The sequence below is a fragment of the Canis lupus genome, chromosome 19 (genome assembly GCF_011100685.1).
Source record: "Canis lupus familiaris isolate Mischka breed German Shepherd chromosome 19, alternate assembly UU_Cfam_GSD_1.0, whole genome shotgun sequence".
In the NCBI taxonomy this organism is placed as follows: Eukaryota; Metazoa; Chordata; class Mammalia; order Carnivora; family Canidae; genus Canis; species Canis lupus.
The window spans coordinates 24632845-24651304 of NC_049240.1; the positions used below are offsets into that span (position 1 = coordinate 24632845).

The 18460-nt window shown below is 38.2% G+C and overlaps 1 protein-coding gene across 3 annotated transcripts in view; it reads left to right on the plus strand.

The window, feature by feature from the left end:
* MAP3K2 (mitogen-activated protein kinase kinase kinase 2) overlaps positions 1 to 18460 on the plus strand; it is a 93306-nt gene that overhangs the window by 65676 nt on the left and 9170 nt on the right. For all 3 annotated transcript variants that reach the window (XM_038564859.1, XM_038564858.1, XM_038564860.1), the window contains exons 13-16: positions 640 to 788; positions 1167 to 1298; positions 5775 to 5904; positions 17667 to 17844. In XM_038564859.1, coding sequence (XP_038420787.1) covers positions 640 to 788; positions 1167 to 1298; positions 5775 to 5904; positions 17667 to 17844 — 589 coding nt within the window. The remainder of the gene's footprint in view (positions 1 to 639; positions 789 to 1166; positions 1299 to 5774; positions 5905 to 17666; positions 17845 to 18460) is intronic.

An 18460-nucleotide genomic window follows, 5' to 3' on the forward strand; every position in this document is an offset into this window, starting at 1 on the left:
TTGTTTTTGTTTTTGTTTGCTTTTGTATACTTTTTGAGGAAAGGTCTGATGTAATGCTCATCTTTATTCTTCTGCATTTACTTAAAATTTATGTACATATATTTATGTATATATTTATTCTTTATTCTCCCCTCTGGCTGCTTTCAAGATTTTCTCTTGTTAGAATGAGACTGATATTCTTTATAGCTTTCTACATTGTAAGCAGATGGAAAACTAATTACAAATATTGCTGCAATAAACAACTGGGTGTTATACTATATGTTGGCAAATTGAATTTAAATAAATTTTAAAAAGGAAATTAGAAAAAAATGCAAAAAATTATTGCTGCAGTAAAGATTAAAAATAGTGCATCTGACAATCAGTGGTACCTTGGATTCAGTGAAAGATGCTTTACATTTTTAATGGGGAGCAGATATAATCTCACTGGAAAAAAGATGTGGGGATATATGAACCTTATTTGTGTTTAGAATTCTTGGAAAATTTACAAAGTGGTGATCATTATGAATTTGGATGATTATGATTTTCCCTTATATCCAAGTGTATTCAGTTAAGGATATCATTAATACAGTTTACTCATTTAGTTTGTAACTATTTGTGTGCCATCTGGCTATTCCATTTTAAGAAAACATTCTTTTTTAGCACCTCGTGCTCCAACAAACTGGAGATTGGGCAAACTGCTTGGCCAAGGAGCATTTGGCAGGGTCTACCTCTGTTATGATGTCGATACAGGAAGAGAATTGGCAGTTAAGCAAGTTCAGTTTGACCCTGATAGCCCTGAGACCAGCAAGGTAAGAATCACTGCACAAGCTACTTTGTCACATTTATAAAAAGCATTTTTACTAAATATAACACAATAGAATTTTTGTTTTTTCTTAATACAAATTATTTGCAAAACAAATCCATATATAATTAGATATATTTGTTTACTCTGTACTGTGATTTTTTTTTTCTCTTTTAGTGCTCCGTAATGTTCCTATCTAATTTAGGGTTGCTTTAGTATACCATCAAGGACTGTTATAAAAGTTACTGTTTAGAGACTTTAAAATGTTTATTCCTTGGGAAGTAAAAATTTCAGAATGAAATCACCTCGATGGTCCATGAAGTTCAAATGTTTTCCTTTTAACTAGCAATGCTATAAAGACTTAACAGTGAGTTCTGTCTTTCAGGAAGTAAATGCACTTGAGTGTGAAATTCAGTTGTTGAAAAACTTGCTGCATGAGCGAATTGTTCAGTATTATGGCTGTTTGAGGGATCCCCAGGAAAAAACACTTTCCATATTTATGGAATATATGCCAGGGGTAAGTTGTTATGTCCTTTAAAAATAGACATTTTCTCTTTAAAGTCTTAGTTGAGGAAAGAAAAACAACAGAACTCTGATTATAAAATGTAAAGTAGTTAAGGACTTTAAAGACATTTTGAAAGTTTTAAATTAGAGCTATGTAATATAATTTTTTTTTGTATCTTCATTTTGTAGTTCTTAACTCATTTAAAAAAAAAAAAAGCTGAGGTATACTAAAGTTATAGGTACCATAGCAGTCCATACTCAGATTTCCCTAAATGCTCTTAAAATAACCGTAATAGCTGGTTTATCCAAACCAGGATCCAGCCCAGGACCACACATTACCTTTAACTGTTATGCCTCTTACTTCTCTTTTAACTTAGAACATTTTTTACATGACATAGGTTTGACAAAGAGACTGGGCTAGTTCTGTTGACAATCTCCTCTCATAGATTTCTCTAATTGCATCCTCATGGTAGTGTTTAATTTGTTCCTTTATTCTCTTATTTCCTATAAACTCCAAGTTAGATCTAATATCTAAATTAGATTAAGATTCAGCATTTTTTATTAGGTGCATCTGTGATGCATTCTAATGATGCTGTGCATCTCGTGTTGCATCGCATTAGGAGACATACAATTTCTAATGGTTCTACTGTTAGTGATGCAAAGATTGAGTGCTAGGTTAGGATGATCAACATCCAGATTTCTCCAATGTAAGGTTTTGTTTATTCCTGAGGACCAGAAAGTAATCTGGGCTATTAGCACATAAGACTATCTAGTTCCTGGGGTGCCTGGGTATTTCAGTCGGTTAAGTGTCCAACTCTTGGTTTCAGCTGACATCATGATCTCAGGGCTTGTGAGATTAAACCCTGCACCCTACATTCAGCTCCATGCTCAGTGGGCAGTCTGCTTGAAGATTCTCTCCGTCTGCTCCTCCCCCAACTCACATACTCACGTGCTCTCTCTCTCTCTCTCTCAAATAAATAAATCTTTAAAGAATAAAAAGAACACAGTTTCCAGTTCCTTTTCAAACCATCCTTTTCCAGGTTTTTAATACAGATTGGTAATCATTGCCTGAGTCAGTAGTTTCGGTAGGAGCTGCAAAATGTGACTTGCAAACTGTCATTCCTTCTATGTTGTTTTTAGTATTTGTAGAGTACATTTTAGTATTAATGATTTTCAAGATGGTGGTATATTTACTCATTTAAAAATACATGCATTCGTATAATTTAATTGGTAGTATATATGGTATATTACCTGATTTGATTTATGGGTCTTTAAGTAGATTTTTTTAAAAGATTTTATTTATTTATGAGCGGTACAAAGAGAGAGAGAGGCAGAGACATAGGCAGAGGGAGAAGCAGGCTAACCGCTGAGCCACGCAGGTTTCCCTAAGTAGATTGTTTATTAGAATTGTATGTTTCATGTACAAGGTTGCAGTTTAAGCTATGGATCTGTAAAACTATGGATCAGTATCTGATAGTCATAGTCTTAATCATCCAGTTTCATAAGATCAACAGTTAAGTTTACTTTCTTATTATCATGAATAATTAATTAATTTTTTATAGTGACACAATTGTTTATAGTTACACATCACTGCTACTTTGTATTTTCAAAGATCCTGTTGACAAAGTAAATTAGTTTGTTTTTTAAGTACCTTTGGAAAACAAATTTGTGATGGAAATATCAGTACTCACAGTGAAAGTAAATTATGATGGCATTGCCCAAGAGAATATATTAAAATCACGAAGGCTATGTAGCAAAGTTGGAAGAAGTAAGAAAAAGAATATAAAATGCTTTTAAATAGTAATGAGGCTATTTTAAAAATATCTGTATTTGGACAAGGACCCAAGAAACTTGAAAATGTGTTATGTTGAGATTATGATTGATTTTTCTTTTATTTAGATTTCCATTACTGTTTGGGCAATAAATATCTGAATTAGAAATAAAAATTAAGGCATGCCTGGGTGGCTCAGCAGATAAGAGTCTGCCTTTGGCTCAGGGTGTGATCCTGGAGTCCCCAGATCGATTCCCACATCAGGAGCCTGCTTCTCCCTCTGCTTGTGTCTCTGCCTCTCTGTCTCTCTCATGAATAAATAAATAAAATAGTTTTAAAAAAAGAAAAATTAATTCTAAGTGTGAATAGAGACCCACATTATTGAAGATAAGATTAAATGGTTTAATTGGCTAGAACTGATTTACATCACAAATGGAGATGAGTAATCTTATAGATTTAGGAATCTTAAGACTAAGGTGGTGTATTCAGGAGAGATGTTAGTTCATGTTTCTCATTAACTTTACTTGGTTTTGTAAAGGCAGCTATCTCTTCAAAGTATAGGTTGTCACTGAAATCATTTTACTAAATTAATAATAGTTCATCAGTCTTAAAATGAATTACACATATGCCAAGCATAGGCATATATGGGCCAGATGTACATCATCTTAGACATTACTGAATTTCTAAGTTTGTGAATGATGCTATATAATTTTTCTCATTAAATTTAGTAGGATGGGGGTACCTGGGTAGCTCAGTGATTGAGCATCTGCCTTTGGCTCAGGTCGTGATCCTCAAGCCCTGGATCAAGTCCCCCATTGGGCTCCCCATGGGGAGCCTGCTTCTCCCTCTGCCCGTGTCTCTGCCACTCTCTCTCTCTCTCTCATGAGTAAGTAAATAAAGTCTTAACAAACAAATAAATAAATAAATTGAGTATGATCCATCTCTTTGTGCAACTAGATTTCATGCTTTGCCAAAATTGTTACTGCTTTTCAGTTTTCTCAAATACATTCTAGTCCTTAGTTTATCTAGAACTACTTTCAGAATAGAACCATAACGTTATTTTCAGTACCTGGACTAGCAGATGATTTCTCTTTTTGTGTGACACACACACACACACACACACACACAATTTTTAGCTGGTACACTACTTTGCAACCCATTCTCCTTGTTCACACTGAGGAAAATAACTTTTTTTTTTGTTTTTTTTTTATTTTTACATTTTTTCCTTTTCTATTATTTTTTTTAAGATTTTATTTATTTATTCATGAAAGACAGAGAGAGAGAGAGAGAGAGAGAGAGAGAGAGGCAGAGACACAAGCAGAGGGAGAAGTAGACTCCATGCAGGGAGCCTGATGTGGGACTCGATCCCAGGACTCCAGGATCACGCCCTGGGCTGAAGGCAGGAGCTAAACCACTGAGCCACCCAGGGATTCCCCGATAACTGTTTTTTTGATACGCAAGAGTAAATAGCGCTGATGGAGCTGTTAGCAGCTGTAGGCCATTGGTCCAACTGCCCAAAGCCCAGAAAAGCCTTAAGTTCACCAGTCATTTTGCTGCCTATGAGTGTTTGGGGGCTTATTATTTGGACAGCTCAGTTCTAGCTGTGTTGTTTTGTGTATTACTACAAGGAGAGACACAATTAGTAGACTGAACAAACAAGCCACGTTGACTTATAGGTATAGGTACTTGGCTGCCTAAGGCTTTCCACACATGTGTTTGCAAGTTTGAGTCAGTAGAATTAATCTTGCTGTCCCTTCAAAGATTGCTCATGAATAGCAGAAACAGCAAATGGTTAAGCATGTAAAAAGTCTAAGGATCTACTTTCATGTGACATAGTACACTGTTGGTCAAAACTCAAGGAAGGGCAGAATCTGTTTAAAAAAGAAAGATTGGGCAGCCCCGGTGGCGCAGCGGTTTAGCACCGCCTGCAGCCTGGGGAGTGATCCTGGAGACCCAGGATCGAGTCCCACATTGGGCTTCCTGCATGGAGCCTGCTTCTCCCTCTGCCTGTGTCTCTGCCTCTCTCTCACTGTCTCTGAATGAATAAATAAATCAATCTTTAAAAAAATAAAATAAAATAAAAAAGAAAGATTTTTGTCTCTCATAATCCTTACTGAATTTCCAAGTTTGTGAACGATGCTTATATAATTTCTCCCATTAAATTTAGTAGAATGGGGGTGCCGGGGTGGCTCAGTGGTTGAGTGTCTGCCTTTGGCTCAGGTCGTGATCCTGGGGTCCTGGGATCAAGTCCCACATCGAGCACCCTGCAGGGAGCCTGTTTCTCTGTCTGCCTATGTCTCTGCCTCTCTTTCTATCTCTCTCATGAATAAATAAATTTTTAAAAAAAGTAGGACATATAGAGAAGAGCAAGTAGGAAAAACAAAAATCCATTCAGGGCAAAAAAAGCAAGATTTTAAATAACATGATTGCAAGGACGAGATAGAACCAATATAGTCATGGAAAAAATGGGCATCAGTCAAAAAATAGTTTTAAAGGCTTCTTTCAGCTGTGACCATACTCTTCCACAATTCTAGTCAGGGAATATAATAGAGTTTATGTTAAATTAGATAGCATATAATATCCTTACTGAGAATTCCTGTACTCTCCCAACTAAAGCCTCCCACTCATAAACTACAGATCCTTTTAAATATAAAGATTTAATAGTGATTTTCATTTCAAACCATACCATAGTTTTCTTTTTGGTTTCTTTTATCTTAGGGTTCAATTAAGGACCAATTAAAAGCATATGGAGCTCTTACTGAGAATGTGACTAGGAAATACACTCGTCAGATCCTGGAGGGCGTACATTATTTGCACAGTAATATGATTGTTCATAGAGATATCAAAGGTAAGTAATAGAGTATTTTTTTAAGAACCCAGTTATTTTTGTGAATCTGAATGAAACAAGCGATAGGATTAAGAAATTTAACATCTAAGTTAATACATCTACCTTCAGAACATCTTAGGAAATAATTTTGCTTTCTCACTCACTTAGTCAATATTCTGATTAGTCCTAATGTTCACATCTCTACAAGTGGGTAGCTTATCTGTGTGGGGATGTTCACATAAGCAGTAAAGTTCAAATGATCATAAAAAAGAGACCTTGTTTTCATAAATCAAACATAGGCATTAGAATATAGGGGTTAAGAGTGAAGGCCCTGACACCAGATGGCCTGATGCAAATGTTTTTTTTTAGATTTTATTTTATTTATTTTTTAATAAATTTAATTTTTATTGGGGTTCAATTTGTCAGCTTACAGAATAACACCCAGTGCTCATCCCGTCAAGTGCCCACCACCCAGTCACCCCCACCCCCTGCCCACCTCCCCTTCCACCACCCCTACTTCATTTCCGAGAGTTAGGAGTCTTTCATGTTCTGTCTCCCTTTCTGATATTTCCACTTATTTTTTCTCCTTTCCCCTTTATTCCCTTTCACTATTTTTTATATTCCCCAAATGAATGAGACCATATAATGTTTGTCCTTCTCGATTGACTTATTTCACTCAGCATAATACCCTCCAGTTCCATCCACATCGAAGCAAATGGTGGGTGTTTGTCGTTTCTAATGGCTGAGTAATATTCCATTGTATACATAAACCACATCTTCTTTATCCATTCATCTTTCGATGGACACCGAGGCTCCTTCCACAGTTTGGCTATTGTGGACATTGCTGCTATAAACATCGGGGTGCAGGTGTCCCGGCATTTCATTGCATCTGTATCTTTGGGGTAAATCCCCAGCAGTGCAATTGCTGAGTCATAGGGCAGATCTATTTTTAACTCTTTGAGGAACCTCCACAGAGTTTTCCAGAGTGGCTGCACCAGTTCACATTCCCACCAACAGTGCAGGAGGGTTCCCCTTTCTCCACATCCTCTCCAACATTTGTTGTTTCCTGCCTTGTTAATTTTCCCCATTTTCACTGGTGTGAGGTGGTATCTCATTGTGGTTTTGATTTGTATTTCCGTGATGGAAAGTGATGCAGAGCATTTTCTTATGTGCTTATTGGCCATGTCTGTGTCTTCCTCTGTGAGATTTCTGTTCATGTCTTTTGCCCATTTCATGATTGGTTTGTTTCTTTGCTGTTGAGTTTAATAAGTCCTGTATAGACCTTGGAAACTAGCCCTTTATCTGATACGTCATTTGCAAATATCTTCTCCCATTCTGTAGGTTGTCTTTTAGTTTTGTTGACTGTATCCTTTGATGTGCAAAAGCTTCTTATCTTGATGAAGTCCCAGTAGTTCATTTTTGCTTTTGTTTCTTTTGCCTTCGTGGATGTATCTTGCAAGAAGTTACTGTGGCCGAGTTCAGAAAGGGTGTTGCCTGTGTTCTTCTCTAGGATTTTGATGGAATCTTGTCTCACATTTAGATCTTTCATCCATTTTGAGTTTATGTTTGTGTATGGTGCAAGAGAGTGGGTCTAGTTTCATTCTTCTGCATGTGGATGTCCAATTTTCCCAGCACCATTTATTGAAGAGACTGTCTTTCTTCCAGTGGATTGTCTTTCTTTCTATGTCGAATATTAGTTGACCATAAAGTTGAGAATCCACTTCTGGATTCTCTATTCTGTTCCATTGATCTATGTGTCTGTTTTTGTGTCAGTACCACACTGTCTTGATGACCACAGCTTTGTAGTACAACTTGAAATCTGGCATTGTGATGCCCCCAGATATGGTTTTCTTTTTTAAAATTCCCCTGGCTATTTGGGGTCTTTTCTGATTCCACACAAATCTTAAAATAATTTGTTCTAACTCTCTGAAGAAAGTTCATGGTATTTTGATAGGGATTGCATTAAACGTGTAAATTGCCCTGGGTAACATTGACATTTTCACAATATTAATTCTTCCAATCCATGAGCATGGTATATTTTTCCATCTCTTTGTGTCTTCCTCAATTTCTTTCAGAAGTGTTCTATAGTTTTTAGGGTAGAGATCCTTTACCTCTTTGCTTAGGTTTATCCCTAGGTATCTTATGCTTTTGGGTGCAATTGTAAATGGGATTGACTCCTTAATTTCTCTTTCTTCAGTCTCATTGTTAGTGTATAGAAATGCCACTGACTTCTGGGCATTGATTTTGTATCCTGCCACGCTGCCAAATTGCTGTATGAGTTCTAGCAATCTTGGGGTGGTGGCTTTTGGGTTTTCTATGTAGAGTATCATGTCATTGGCGAAGAGGGAGAGTTTGACTTCTTCTTTGCCAATTTGAATGTGTTTTATTTCTTTTTGTTGTCTGATTGCTGAGGCTAGGACTTCCAGTACTATGTTGAATAGCAGTGGTGAGAGTGGACATCCCTGTCTTGTTCCTGATCTTAGGGGAAAGGCTCCCAGTGCTTCCCCATTGAGAATGATATTTGCTGTGGGCTTTTCATAGATGGCTTTTAAGATGTCGAGGAATGTTCCCTCTATCCCTGCACTCTGAAGAGTTTTGATCAGGAATGGATGCTGTATTTTGTCAAATGCTTTCTCTGCATCTATTGAAAGGATCATATGGTTTTTGTTTTTTCTCTTGCTGATATGATGAATCACATTGATTGTTTTACGAGTGGTGAACCAGCCTTGTATCCTGGGGATAAATCTCACTTGGTCATGGTGAATAATCTTCTTAATGTACTGTTGGATCCTATTGGCTAGTATCTTGTTGAGAATTTTTACATCCATGTTCATCAGGGATATTGGTCTATAATTCTCCTTTTTGGTGGGGTCTTTGTCTGGTTTTGGAATTAAGGTGATGCTGGCCTCATAGAACGAATTTGGAAGTACTCCATCTCTTTCTATCTTTCCAAACAGCTTTAGTAGAATAGGTATGGTTTCTACTTTAAACGTTTGATAGAATCCCCAGGGAAGCATCTGGCCCTGGACTTTTGTGTCTTGGGAGATTTTTGATGACTGCTTCAATTTCCTCCCTGGTTATTGGCCTGTTCAGGTTTTCTATTTCTTCCAGTTCCAGTTTTGGTAGTTTGTGGTTTTCCAGAAATGTGTCCATTTCTTCTAGATTGCCTAATTTATTGGCGTATAGCTGTTCATAATATGTTTTTAAAATCGTTTGTATTTCCTTGGTGTTGGTAGTGATCTCTCCTTTCTCATTCATGATTTTATTAATTTGAGTCTTCTCTCTCTCTTTTTTTTAATAAGGCTGGCTAATGGTTTATCTATCTTATTAATTCTTTCAAAGAACCAACTCCTGGTTTTGTTGATCTGTTCCACAGTTCTTCAGGTCTCGATTTCATTGAGTTCAGCTCGAATCTTTATTAACTCTGTTCTTCTACTGGGTGTAGGATCTATTTGCTATTTTTTCTCTAGATCCTTTAGGTGTAAGGTTAGCTTTTGTATTTAAGTTCTTTCCAGTTTTTGGATGGCTGCTTGTATTGAGATGTATTCCCCACTCAGGACTGCTTTTGCTGTATCCCAAAGATTTTGAACAGTTGTATCTTCATTCTCATTAGTTTCCATGAATCTTTTTAATTCTTCCTTAATCTCCTGGTTGACCCTTTCATCTTTTAGCAGGATGGTCCTTAACCTCCACGTGTTTGAAATCCTTCCAAACTTCTTGTTGTGATTTAGTTCTAATTTCAAGGCATTATGGTCTGAGAATACGCAGAATAACCAATCTTTTGGTATCGGTTCAGACCTGATTTGTGACCCAGTATGTGATCTATTCTGGAGAAAGTTTCATGTGCACTTGAGAAGAATGTGTATTCAGTTGCGTTTGGACGTAAAGTTCTGTAGATATCTGTGAAATCCATCTGGTCCAGTGTATCATTTAAAGCTCTTGTTTATTTGGAGATGTTGTGCTTAGAAGACCTATCAAGTGTAGAAAGCGCTAGATTGAAGTCACCAAGTATAAGTGTATTATTATCTAAGTATGTCTTAATTTTGGTTATTAATTGATATATTTGGCAGTTCCTACATTCAGGGCATATATATTGATGATTGTTAAGTCCTCTTGTTGGATAGATCCTTTAAGTATGATATAGTGTCCCTCTTCATCTCTCACTACAGTCTTCAGGATAAATTTTAGTTTATCTGATATAAGGATGGCTACCCCTGCTTTCTTTTGAGGACCATTTGAATGGTAAATGGTTCTCCAACCTTTTATTTTCAGGCTGTAGGTGTCCTTATGTCTAAAATGAGTCTCTTGTAGACAGCAAACAGATGGGTCCTGCTTTTTGATCCAGTCTGAAACCCTGTGCCTTTTGATGGGGTCATTAAGCCCGTTCACGTTCAGAGTTATTATTGAAAGATATGAGTTTAGTGTCATTGTGATACCTATTCAGTCCCTGTTTTTGTGGATTGTTCTATTGGACTTCTTCTTAAAGGGGAATTTTAAGAGTCCCCCTTAAAATTTCTTGCAGAGCTGGTTTGGAGGTCACATATTCTTTCAGTTCCTCCCTGTCTTGGAAGCTCTTTATCTCTCCTTCCATTTTGAATGAGAGCCTTGCTGGATAAAGTATTCTTGGTTGCATGTTTTTCTCATTTTGGACCCTAAATATATCCTGCCAGCCCTTTCTGGCCTGCCAGGTCTCTGTGGAGAGGTCTGCTGTTAATCTGATATTTCTCCCCATATAAGTTAGGGATCTCTTGTCTCTTGCTGCTTTAGGATCTTCTCTTTATCTTTGGGATTTGCAAGCTTCACTATTAAGTGTCGAGGTGTTGAACGGTTTTTATTGGATTTAGGGGGGTGATGTATTTCCTGGATCTGAATGCCTGTTTCCCTTTCCAGATTAGGAAAGTTTTCAGCTAGGATTTGTTCAAATACATATTCTGGCCCTCTGGGCCTTTCGGCGCCCTCGGGAACCCCAATTAAACGTAGGTTTTTCTTCCTCAGGCTGTTTATTTCCCTTAATCTGTCTTCATGATCTTTTAATTGTCTCTTTTTTTCCTCAGTTTCCCTCTTTGCCATCAACTTGTCTTCTATGTCACTCACTCATTCTTCTACCTCGTTAACCCTTGTCATTAGGACTTCCAGTTTGGATTGCATCTCATTCAATTGATTTTTAATTTCTGCCTGATTGGATCTAAATTCTGCAGTCATGAAGTCTCTTGAGTCCTTTATGCTTTTTTCTAGAGCCACCAGTAGCATTATAATAGTGCTTCTGAATTGGCTTTCTGACATTGAATTGTAATCCAGATTTTGTAACTCTGTGGGAGAGAGGACTGTTTCTGATTCTTTCTTTTGAGGTGAGGTTTTCCTTCTAGTCATTTTGCTCAGTGTAGAGTGGCCAAACACAAGTTGTATTGGGAAAAGGAGAAAAAGAGAGAAGAGAAAGAAGAAAAGAAAAAGAAAAAAAAGAGAAAAAAAGAATAAAAAGGGCGGGGGGGGGGGGGGAAAACAAGGGGGAGTATCCTGTGATTCTGTATACTGTAAATCCCTCAACTTCCCCTGGAACTTTCCAGTGCTGCTTGGTCAATAATTTGTCGTGTCCCCCCCCCCCCCCCCCCCCCCCCCCCCCCCCGTCTAGCTGGTCTTTCGGGGGGAGGGGCCTGCTGTGATTTTCAGGTGTTAGCACTTGGGGGAGCTGCTCAGCCCCCTGCCTGTTGCAGGGCTTAGTGAAAGATGTTTAAGCTGTTTATCAGGTGAGGCCACAGTGAGGCTCAGTGGGGGTTGTTTTTCCTGTGAGGCCCCAGGAGGAACAACAGCAGTGGGTTGGCCAGCGCTGGAGCCCTGGATTCAGCTCCCGCAGTAACTACAGAGCTCTGAGTCTGCAGGGGCCTGGATGCTCCTGGGGCGGGGCTGCTGATCTGCTCAGCTGGGGCAGGAGTGTCCTTGCTGTCCTGTGCCCTCCTGGCTTCTGCCTGTCCCGGGGGGAGCGCCGGATCCTGGGCTGTGTCCCCGACGCCCTGTGCTCCTGGACCTGCGCTGTTGGATTCCCTCTCCCAGATGCGCAGCCTCCTCCATGCAGAGCCTCTGCGGGAGCCGCCTCTGAGCTGCTCCCAGGGCCGCACAGCCCCCTCCGCGTGGAGCCTCTGCTGGAGCCGCCTCCGAGCTGCTCCTGGGGCCCCTGCCATGCATGCGCTGCAGCACTTTAGGGAGCTTGGTTACGGGGTGTGGAGCACTCTCCCCGGGGCGCAGTTGCTGTTAGTGTCCCCGGGAGCCTGAGGGCATCCCCACCGCTTCCGGGGTCCTGCTCTAACTCCCTGCATGCACCTTTCCGCCGGGAAGATTGGTGCAACTCCTGCTTCTCCAGGTGAGGCTTTCCTGTCCTGGGGACACTCGCCCCGGCCTTAGCCTGGTCCTTGCGGGGCCCCTCCCCTTGGAGGCCTTTTGTTTCTTTATTTCTTTTTTCCCCATTTTCCTACCTTGATAGAAGCGTGAACTCTTCTCACTGTAGCATTCCAGCTGTTCTCTCTTTAAATCTCAGGCTGAATTCGTAGATTTTCAGGATTATTTGAAGGTTATCAAGGTAATTTGGTGGGGACAGGTGACTTGGGGACCCTACTCTTCCACCATTTTGCCCTGCCCCCGCAAATTTGGGCTCTATCACTGTGTGACCTTGGACAGGATACATAATCTCTCTGTGCTTCAGTTCCTCATTTTTAAGGAGGGTAATAATAGTGTCCAACTCATAGGATTTTTGTAAGGATGAGTTAATGTGTATAATATGCTTAAAACATTGTATTTAGAAAACACTTGAAAGTTAGCTATGATGATGACATACTTGATATTGAGATCATATTTAAAGCCATGGGAATGGATGCCATTACCTACGGAGAGAGTAAGAGGAGGGAAGAAGAGACACTGAGCTTTGATGAACTCCAACTCAGTTAAACCCACTTTTAAAACTCTAAAATAGGGGCAGCCCCAGTGGCTCAGTGGTTTAGTGCCGCCTTCAGCCCAGAGTGTGGTCCTGGAGACCCGGGATCTAGTCCTGCATCGGGCTTCCTGCATGGATCCTGTTTCTCCCTCTGCCTGTGTCTCTGCCTCTCTCTCTCTCTTTCTCTCTGTGTCTCTCATGAATAATAAATAAAATCTTAAAAAAAAAAAGTCAAAAACAACTGTTTTCAGGGATCCAGTATGTAAGGGAAGGGCATGACATGAGACCAAAGCAGTTGGCAGAGGTGTTTCAAATTTGAGAGTGCTTAAAACTTTGTACTGTAGAGCATACCCAGAGATCTCGTTCTATAAATACTGCGTTGTGATCCATATTTAATGATCACTTTATTTAATCAGTCAGTAAGGATAAATATACACACACACAGTTGACCCTTGAACAACACAAGTTTGAACTCTGTGGGTCCAACTATTTGTGGATTTTTTTTTCATTAACTGCAGTTCTCTAAATGTATTTTCCTTACGACTTTCTTAACCTTTTCTGTAGCTTACTTTATTGTAAGAATACAGTATATAATACATATAATATACAAAATATGTGTTAACTGTATATTATCAGTAAGGTTTCCAGCCAACAATATGCTATTAGTAGTTAAAATTTCTAGAATTTTTGGAAGTTATATGTGGATTTTCTTTTTCTTTTTTTATATGTAGATTTTTATTTTATTTTATTATTTATTTATTTTTTAATTTTTATTTATTTATGATAGTCACAGAGAGAGAGAGAGAGAGAGAGGCAGAGACACAGGCAGAGGGAGAAGCAGGCTCCATGTACCGGGAGCCCAACGTGGGATTCGATCCCGGGTCTCCAGGATCGCGCCCTGGGCCAAAGGCTGGCGCCAAACCGCTGCGCCACCCAGGGATCCCCTTTATTTTATTTATTTATTCATGAAAGACACAGAGAGAGAGAGAGGCAGAGACACAGGCAGAGGGAGAAGCAGGCTCCATGCAGGGAGCCCGACATGGGACTCAATCCTGGGTCTCCAGGATCAGGCCCTGGGCTGAAGGCGGTGCTAAACCGCTGAGCCACCCGGGCTGCCCTATATGTGGATTTTCAATTGCGCTGAGGTGGTGGGGAGGAGCTGCCACTAACTCTTGTGTTAGGGTCAACTGTAAATAATAAATTAAAAATACATTTTTATTGGTTTTGAGGGACTATTTTGAGCTATTGGGTATTTACTTCCTTCTTGTATATGTCACATCATAAATATGGCCATATTCAGGGCAAAGAGAACATTCTATCTAGTTTGTGGTGATAGAGTAGAATCTGCTACAGAATGCCTGAGCCAGATCTCTTGTATGGAATGGAGCTTGCTAGTGAGTGTGAGAGGATGAGGACATGGCTCCAGATCTAAAAGAAATAGGAGCTTTTCACCTTAAGATCTGCTTGGCTTAGGCAGACCTCACTACTCAAGTACAAAACCTGATAGTTTACAGAACCTCATAGGGAAATTGTTTGCAAATTATTCTATTGGGAATAATCTCTATTCAAGCCAGTTTCTCTTTAGCTTTCATAATGAAAAAAATAAAGGAACTGAGGGCAGCAACCCTCCAGGGGGTCCTTTTCTGACTTTGCCAGAAAGAGTGATAAACTATCCTGGTAAATGAGGCTAGAAGCAAGCAGATTTAAAAGCATTACGGGGCAAATAGATTTGTTAAGAGAAAAGCAAGTTATAAAACTGGATATGCAACATGGTCTCAAGTTTGCAAAATTAAAATATGACCTAGGAGAAGAATTTCCATATAATTAATAGTGATTATTTCCAAATGGCAGGATGAGTGATAGCTGTTTTCTTTGCATACTTTTACTTTTTCTATATTTCCCAAATTTTTATAATGTACAGTTTTTTATTTATTTTTAGTTTTATTTTTTTCATTGTGCAGTTTTTAAGTGGTAAGGAAAAAGGAAAGATAGTTGGTTGCTTTTAAAGTTTAAACCCATGAGTTCATAATGAAACTTAACATAAAAACTAATTGATCATTGTTCTTAGGGAACCAACTTACTTCATATGTATTCTGCTTTTCTGTTACAAACTCTATTACTGAGGACTAAAAAGTAGATGAAAGGAAACTTATCTGTATAGACGTATGCTGGTTAACAAATGAAAAAGGAATAATAGAATAGTACCATTTTGCAACTACTAAGGTATTAATAGATCTAAACATTAAATATGAACAGTTGCTAACATCACTAAAAGAGAGACATTCCAGCATTATGTACTTCCTATTTGTACAATAATATATCATTTATTTAAATAGTTTCGCTTGCCAAAGAAATTGAACCCAAATCTGATCAAGCCTCTAGGTTCAACTACTGAGTTATGGAGCATATATAGGACAGATAAACATGTTAAATGACTCCTTGGGATGGAGTTAGCAAGATCTAGACCATAAGAAAGCTACAAGAAACAACTTAGATTCTTCATAAATTATAAAGGAAAACACGAGATTGGAGGGAACTTTAAGAAAGACTTGAAAGATATATCAGTGAGTCTCAATGTATGATGGATGGACTTTATTTAGATTTTGATTTTTTTTTAATGTTAAAAATAGTATATAATATTAAGGAGTTATTGTCCATTCTCTTAGGTGTGAGAAGAGTTTATATTATTATTTTTTTACTTATTTAGAGTTTATATTTTAAAGACATGTAGTAAACTGTTTATTAATCATGATGTGTTGAATTTGCTTCAGATAATATGGGAGGGAGGAGGGAGTGGCTAGCAGTATGTATGGTGGGGGAAGATTGTCCTGATGATTGGGGCTGGGTTATGGGTATGTATACTATCCCGTCTGCTTTTGTATATTTGAAAAGTTTCCTAAAGCACTTACTTTTAATATAGTAAAAATAAACTTTAAAATATTAGAAAGTTATTTTGGAAGGTTGGCTATACATTTTCTTTTCGGTCCTTCATATGAGTAGGCATTGTTTCACCACTGGTGAAACTCTATGACTCTCCCAGTCTGTGACTTGCCTAGGGCTATTCTTTCCCAGTTCATAGTAAAAAGTGGCTTGTTTGTTGTCCTTCCTTTGGCTAAATATTTTACCGTCACTGGGTTTTTTTGATAGAATCATTCTGTAAGTTTTGGATGGTGGGAGATGTTAAATAAGCAGTGCTGTTTTTGAGGGTCACTGGTATTATGGTACACTTAGGCTTATAGCATGCAGAGAATGGATCCAGGACCCTTCCTGGAGAGAGGCTTTAGGGAGCCATGATTGACTAGGCTGGGGAATTTGCTGGGAGAACAGAAGGACAAGTACTGAAGTCCATGGGGAGGACGCACAGTCTACATTCTCTCTGTTCTATAATGCAGATTTTCTCTACTCTTCACTCTCCTTAGGAGCCATAAAAAAAAAAAAAGGATAAAAGGACAAATAAAGAGTGGAGTTTCTTTTTAAATATAAAATATGGTTAAGGTTATGGAAGACTTAAAAATGAGAATGAAAATAATTTATGTCCATAAGACAGAAACCAGCTTTATAATTCTAGAAGAAAGATTGAGTTTTAAAAATGACAAAAAGGAGAAGAGAGAAAAAAAATAAATGAATCTAGCACCTAGATCTTGATTTCTGTTAGACCATTCTACACTAAAAGGAACCAGGACTCCTTGGAGGAATGATTGATTCTAGGACTGATCCAGGAAATACATAGGATGAGCCCAGAGCATCTTTTAGTGCCAGAAAGTAAGAAAACACTTAAAAAATAAAAACCTCACACGAAACAATGATTCAGGGTATGGCTGAGGGACACAGAAGCCAATACAAAAGCTCCCAATGGCCAAAGCTGGAACAACTTGAGAAAAAAAAAAAAAAGTCATTATTTGATTATAACTCAAAGAACAAAATAAATATCCATGTGGTCATACTGATACAAATGTACAAATGGAAGGTTGAGTGAATAAAAGAGAGGAGACAAATGTCCCATGCAGAATAATTACAAACAATTTATGTAGCTACTTGGCCTGGAGCATAAGTCCTCGTACCTAGATTGTGGGCTGGACATGATAAACTACTTCGAAAGAGTGCTGTATGGAAAGGGGAGTAACTCAACAGTGGGGAGTTCAGCAAACACTACCTCACACTACCACGCAATCAAGGTCAGTTTGTAGTAAATACAATTAAAAGTTTATTATAAAAGTAAATGAAATTTTAAGACTGAAAGCTCAAAGCTTACTTAGAAGAGATTTAAAGTATGTAGAGAAATTGAGAAATAAAATTAGTATAAAACAAAATCTAATACTAAGAAAAACTATAAAATGTAAGATAACTAACATTAAGTTACAGTAACGGGGGAAGTGTTAGAAGTTGTTGATTATGAAAGTCCACAGGAAGTTCCCGAGAAGAAGCTAGCTTCTTAGGGAAATAAGCTGCAGCATGGTCTTCTTGCTTTGTGACAGAAAGTGGGGCCACGAACCTGTTGTTGGTTTCTGTATCCTTCTCTGAGATTCACATTCTTATCCCTTCTCTCCTTTTTCTTCTTAGTCATCCTCACCTCCTCCCAGCCCCAGTCCTTTACAGTTGGTGAATCTTCTTAGGTCAAAGGTACACACAGCTGACTCTCAAAATTCAGTGTTTGTGCAATAAATCCTTAATGAGCCCTGGCTGTGTGACTGGCATTATGCCAGGTACAGTTGGGGCGACGAAAAAGCAGCCTAATTTTGGAAACAGACTGAAGAGTCTGCTAAGTAATTTTCTGCAGTTGTGGTGGTGGTGGTGGTGTTGTTTTTTTTTTTTTAATTCCAAACAGCCAATTAAACTAATGAAGATGTTTTCATATTTTTAGGTGCAAATATTTTGCGGGATTCAACAGGCAACGTCAAACTAGGAGATTTTGGGGCCAGCAAACGGCTTCAAACCATCTGTCTTTCAGGGACAGGGATGAAGTCTGTCACAGGCACACCATACTGGATGAGCCCTGAAGTAATTAGTGGAGAAGGCTATGGCAGAAAAGCAGACATCTGGTGGGTTTTGATGCTAGGTTTTCCTGAAAACACCTGCCTTCTTACATAATTCCACCCAAAATGGAAATTACTAAACCAGATTTAAATGATCTTTTGTACTTTCGAAATAGGATGTCAGTATTACAAGGGTTACTATCGTTTTAATTTTGCCTCCTGTGGCTTGATAATTAACTAAATAAATGGAGTTCTTGAACCTGTCATCAGGATTTCATCTAAATAAATTTCAGCATTGGAAAACTATCTTCATTTTACTTCTCTGAAGAACTTTAAGAGCTATTTTTTTCATTAGTATCATGTAATTCAGTTAATTTTAAGTTAGAACATAAAGTGGCTATTTCCTACTTCCCACCCAGAAAAGCATTTAATAGATATTCATTTTAGGCACTTAAAGGCAAACAAAATCTCTAATGTTTATGTTTTTTGTAAGATAAAAGACAAAATTATATTAAATGTCAGGTTATAGAATTATGTAAAGCAAAAATTATAAAATGAATAATGTTCTTTGCCTAACCATTTGAGTTAATCCTTAAATTGTGGTTTGTTTTCATTGATTTTTAGTTTAAATTATAGTTTTATAAATTACAACCTTTTAATAAAACTTTAAACTTGAAATCAA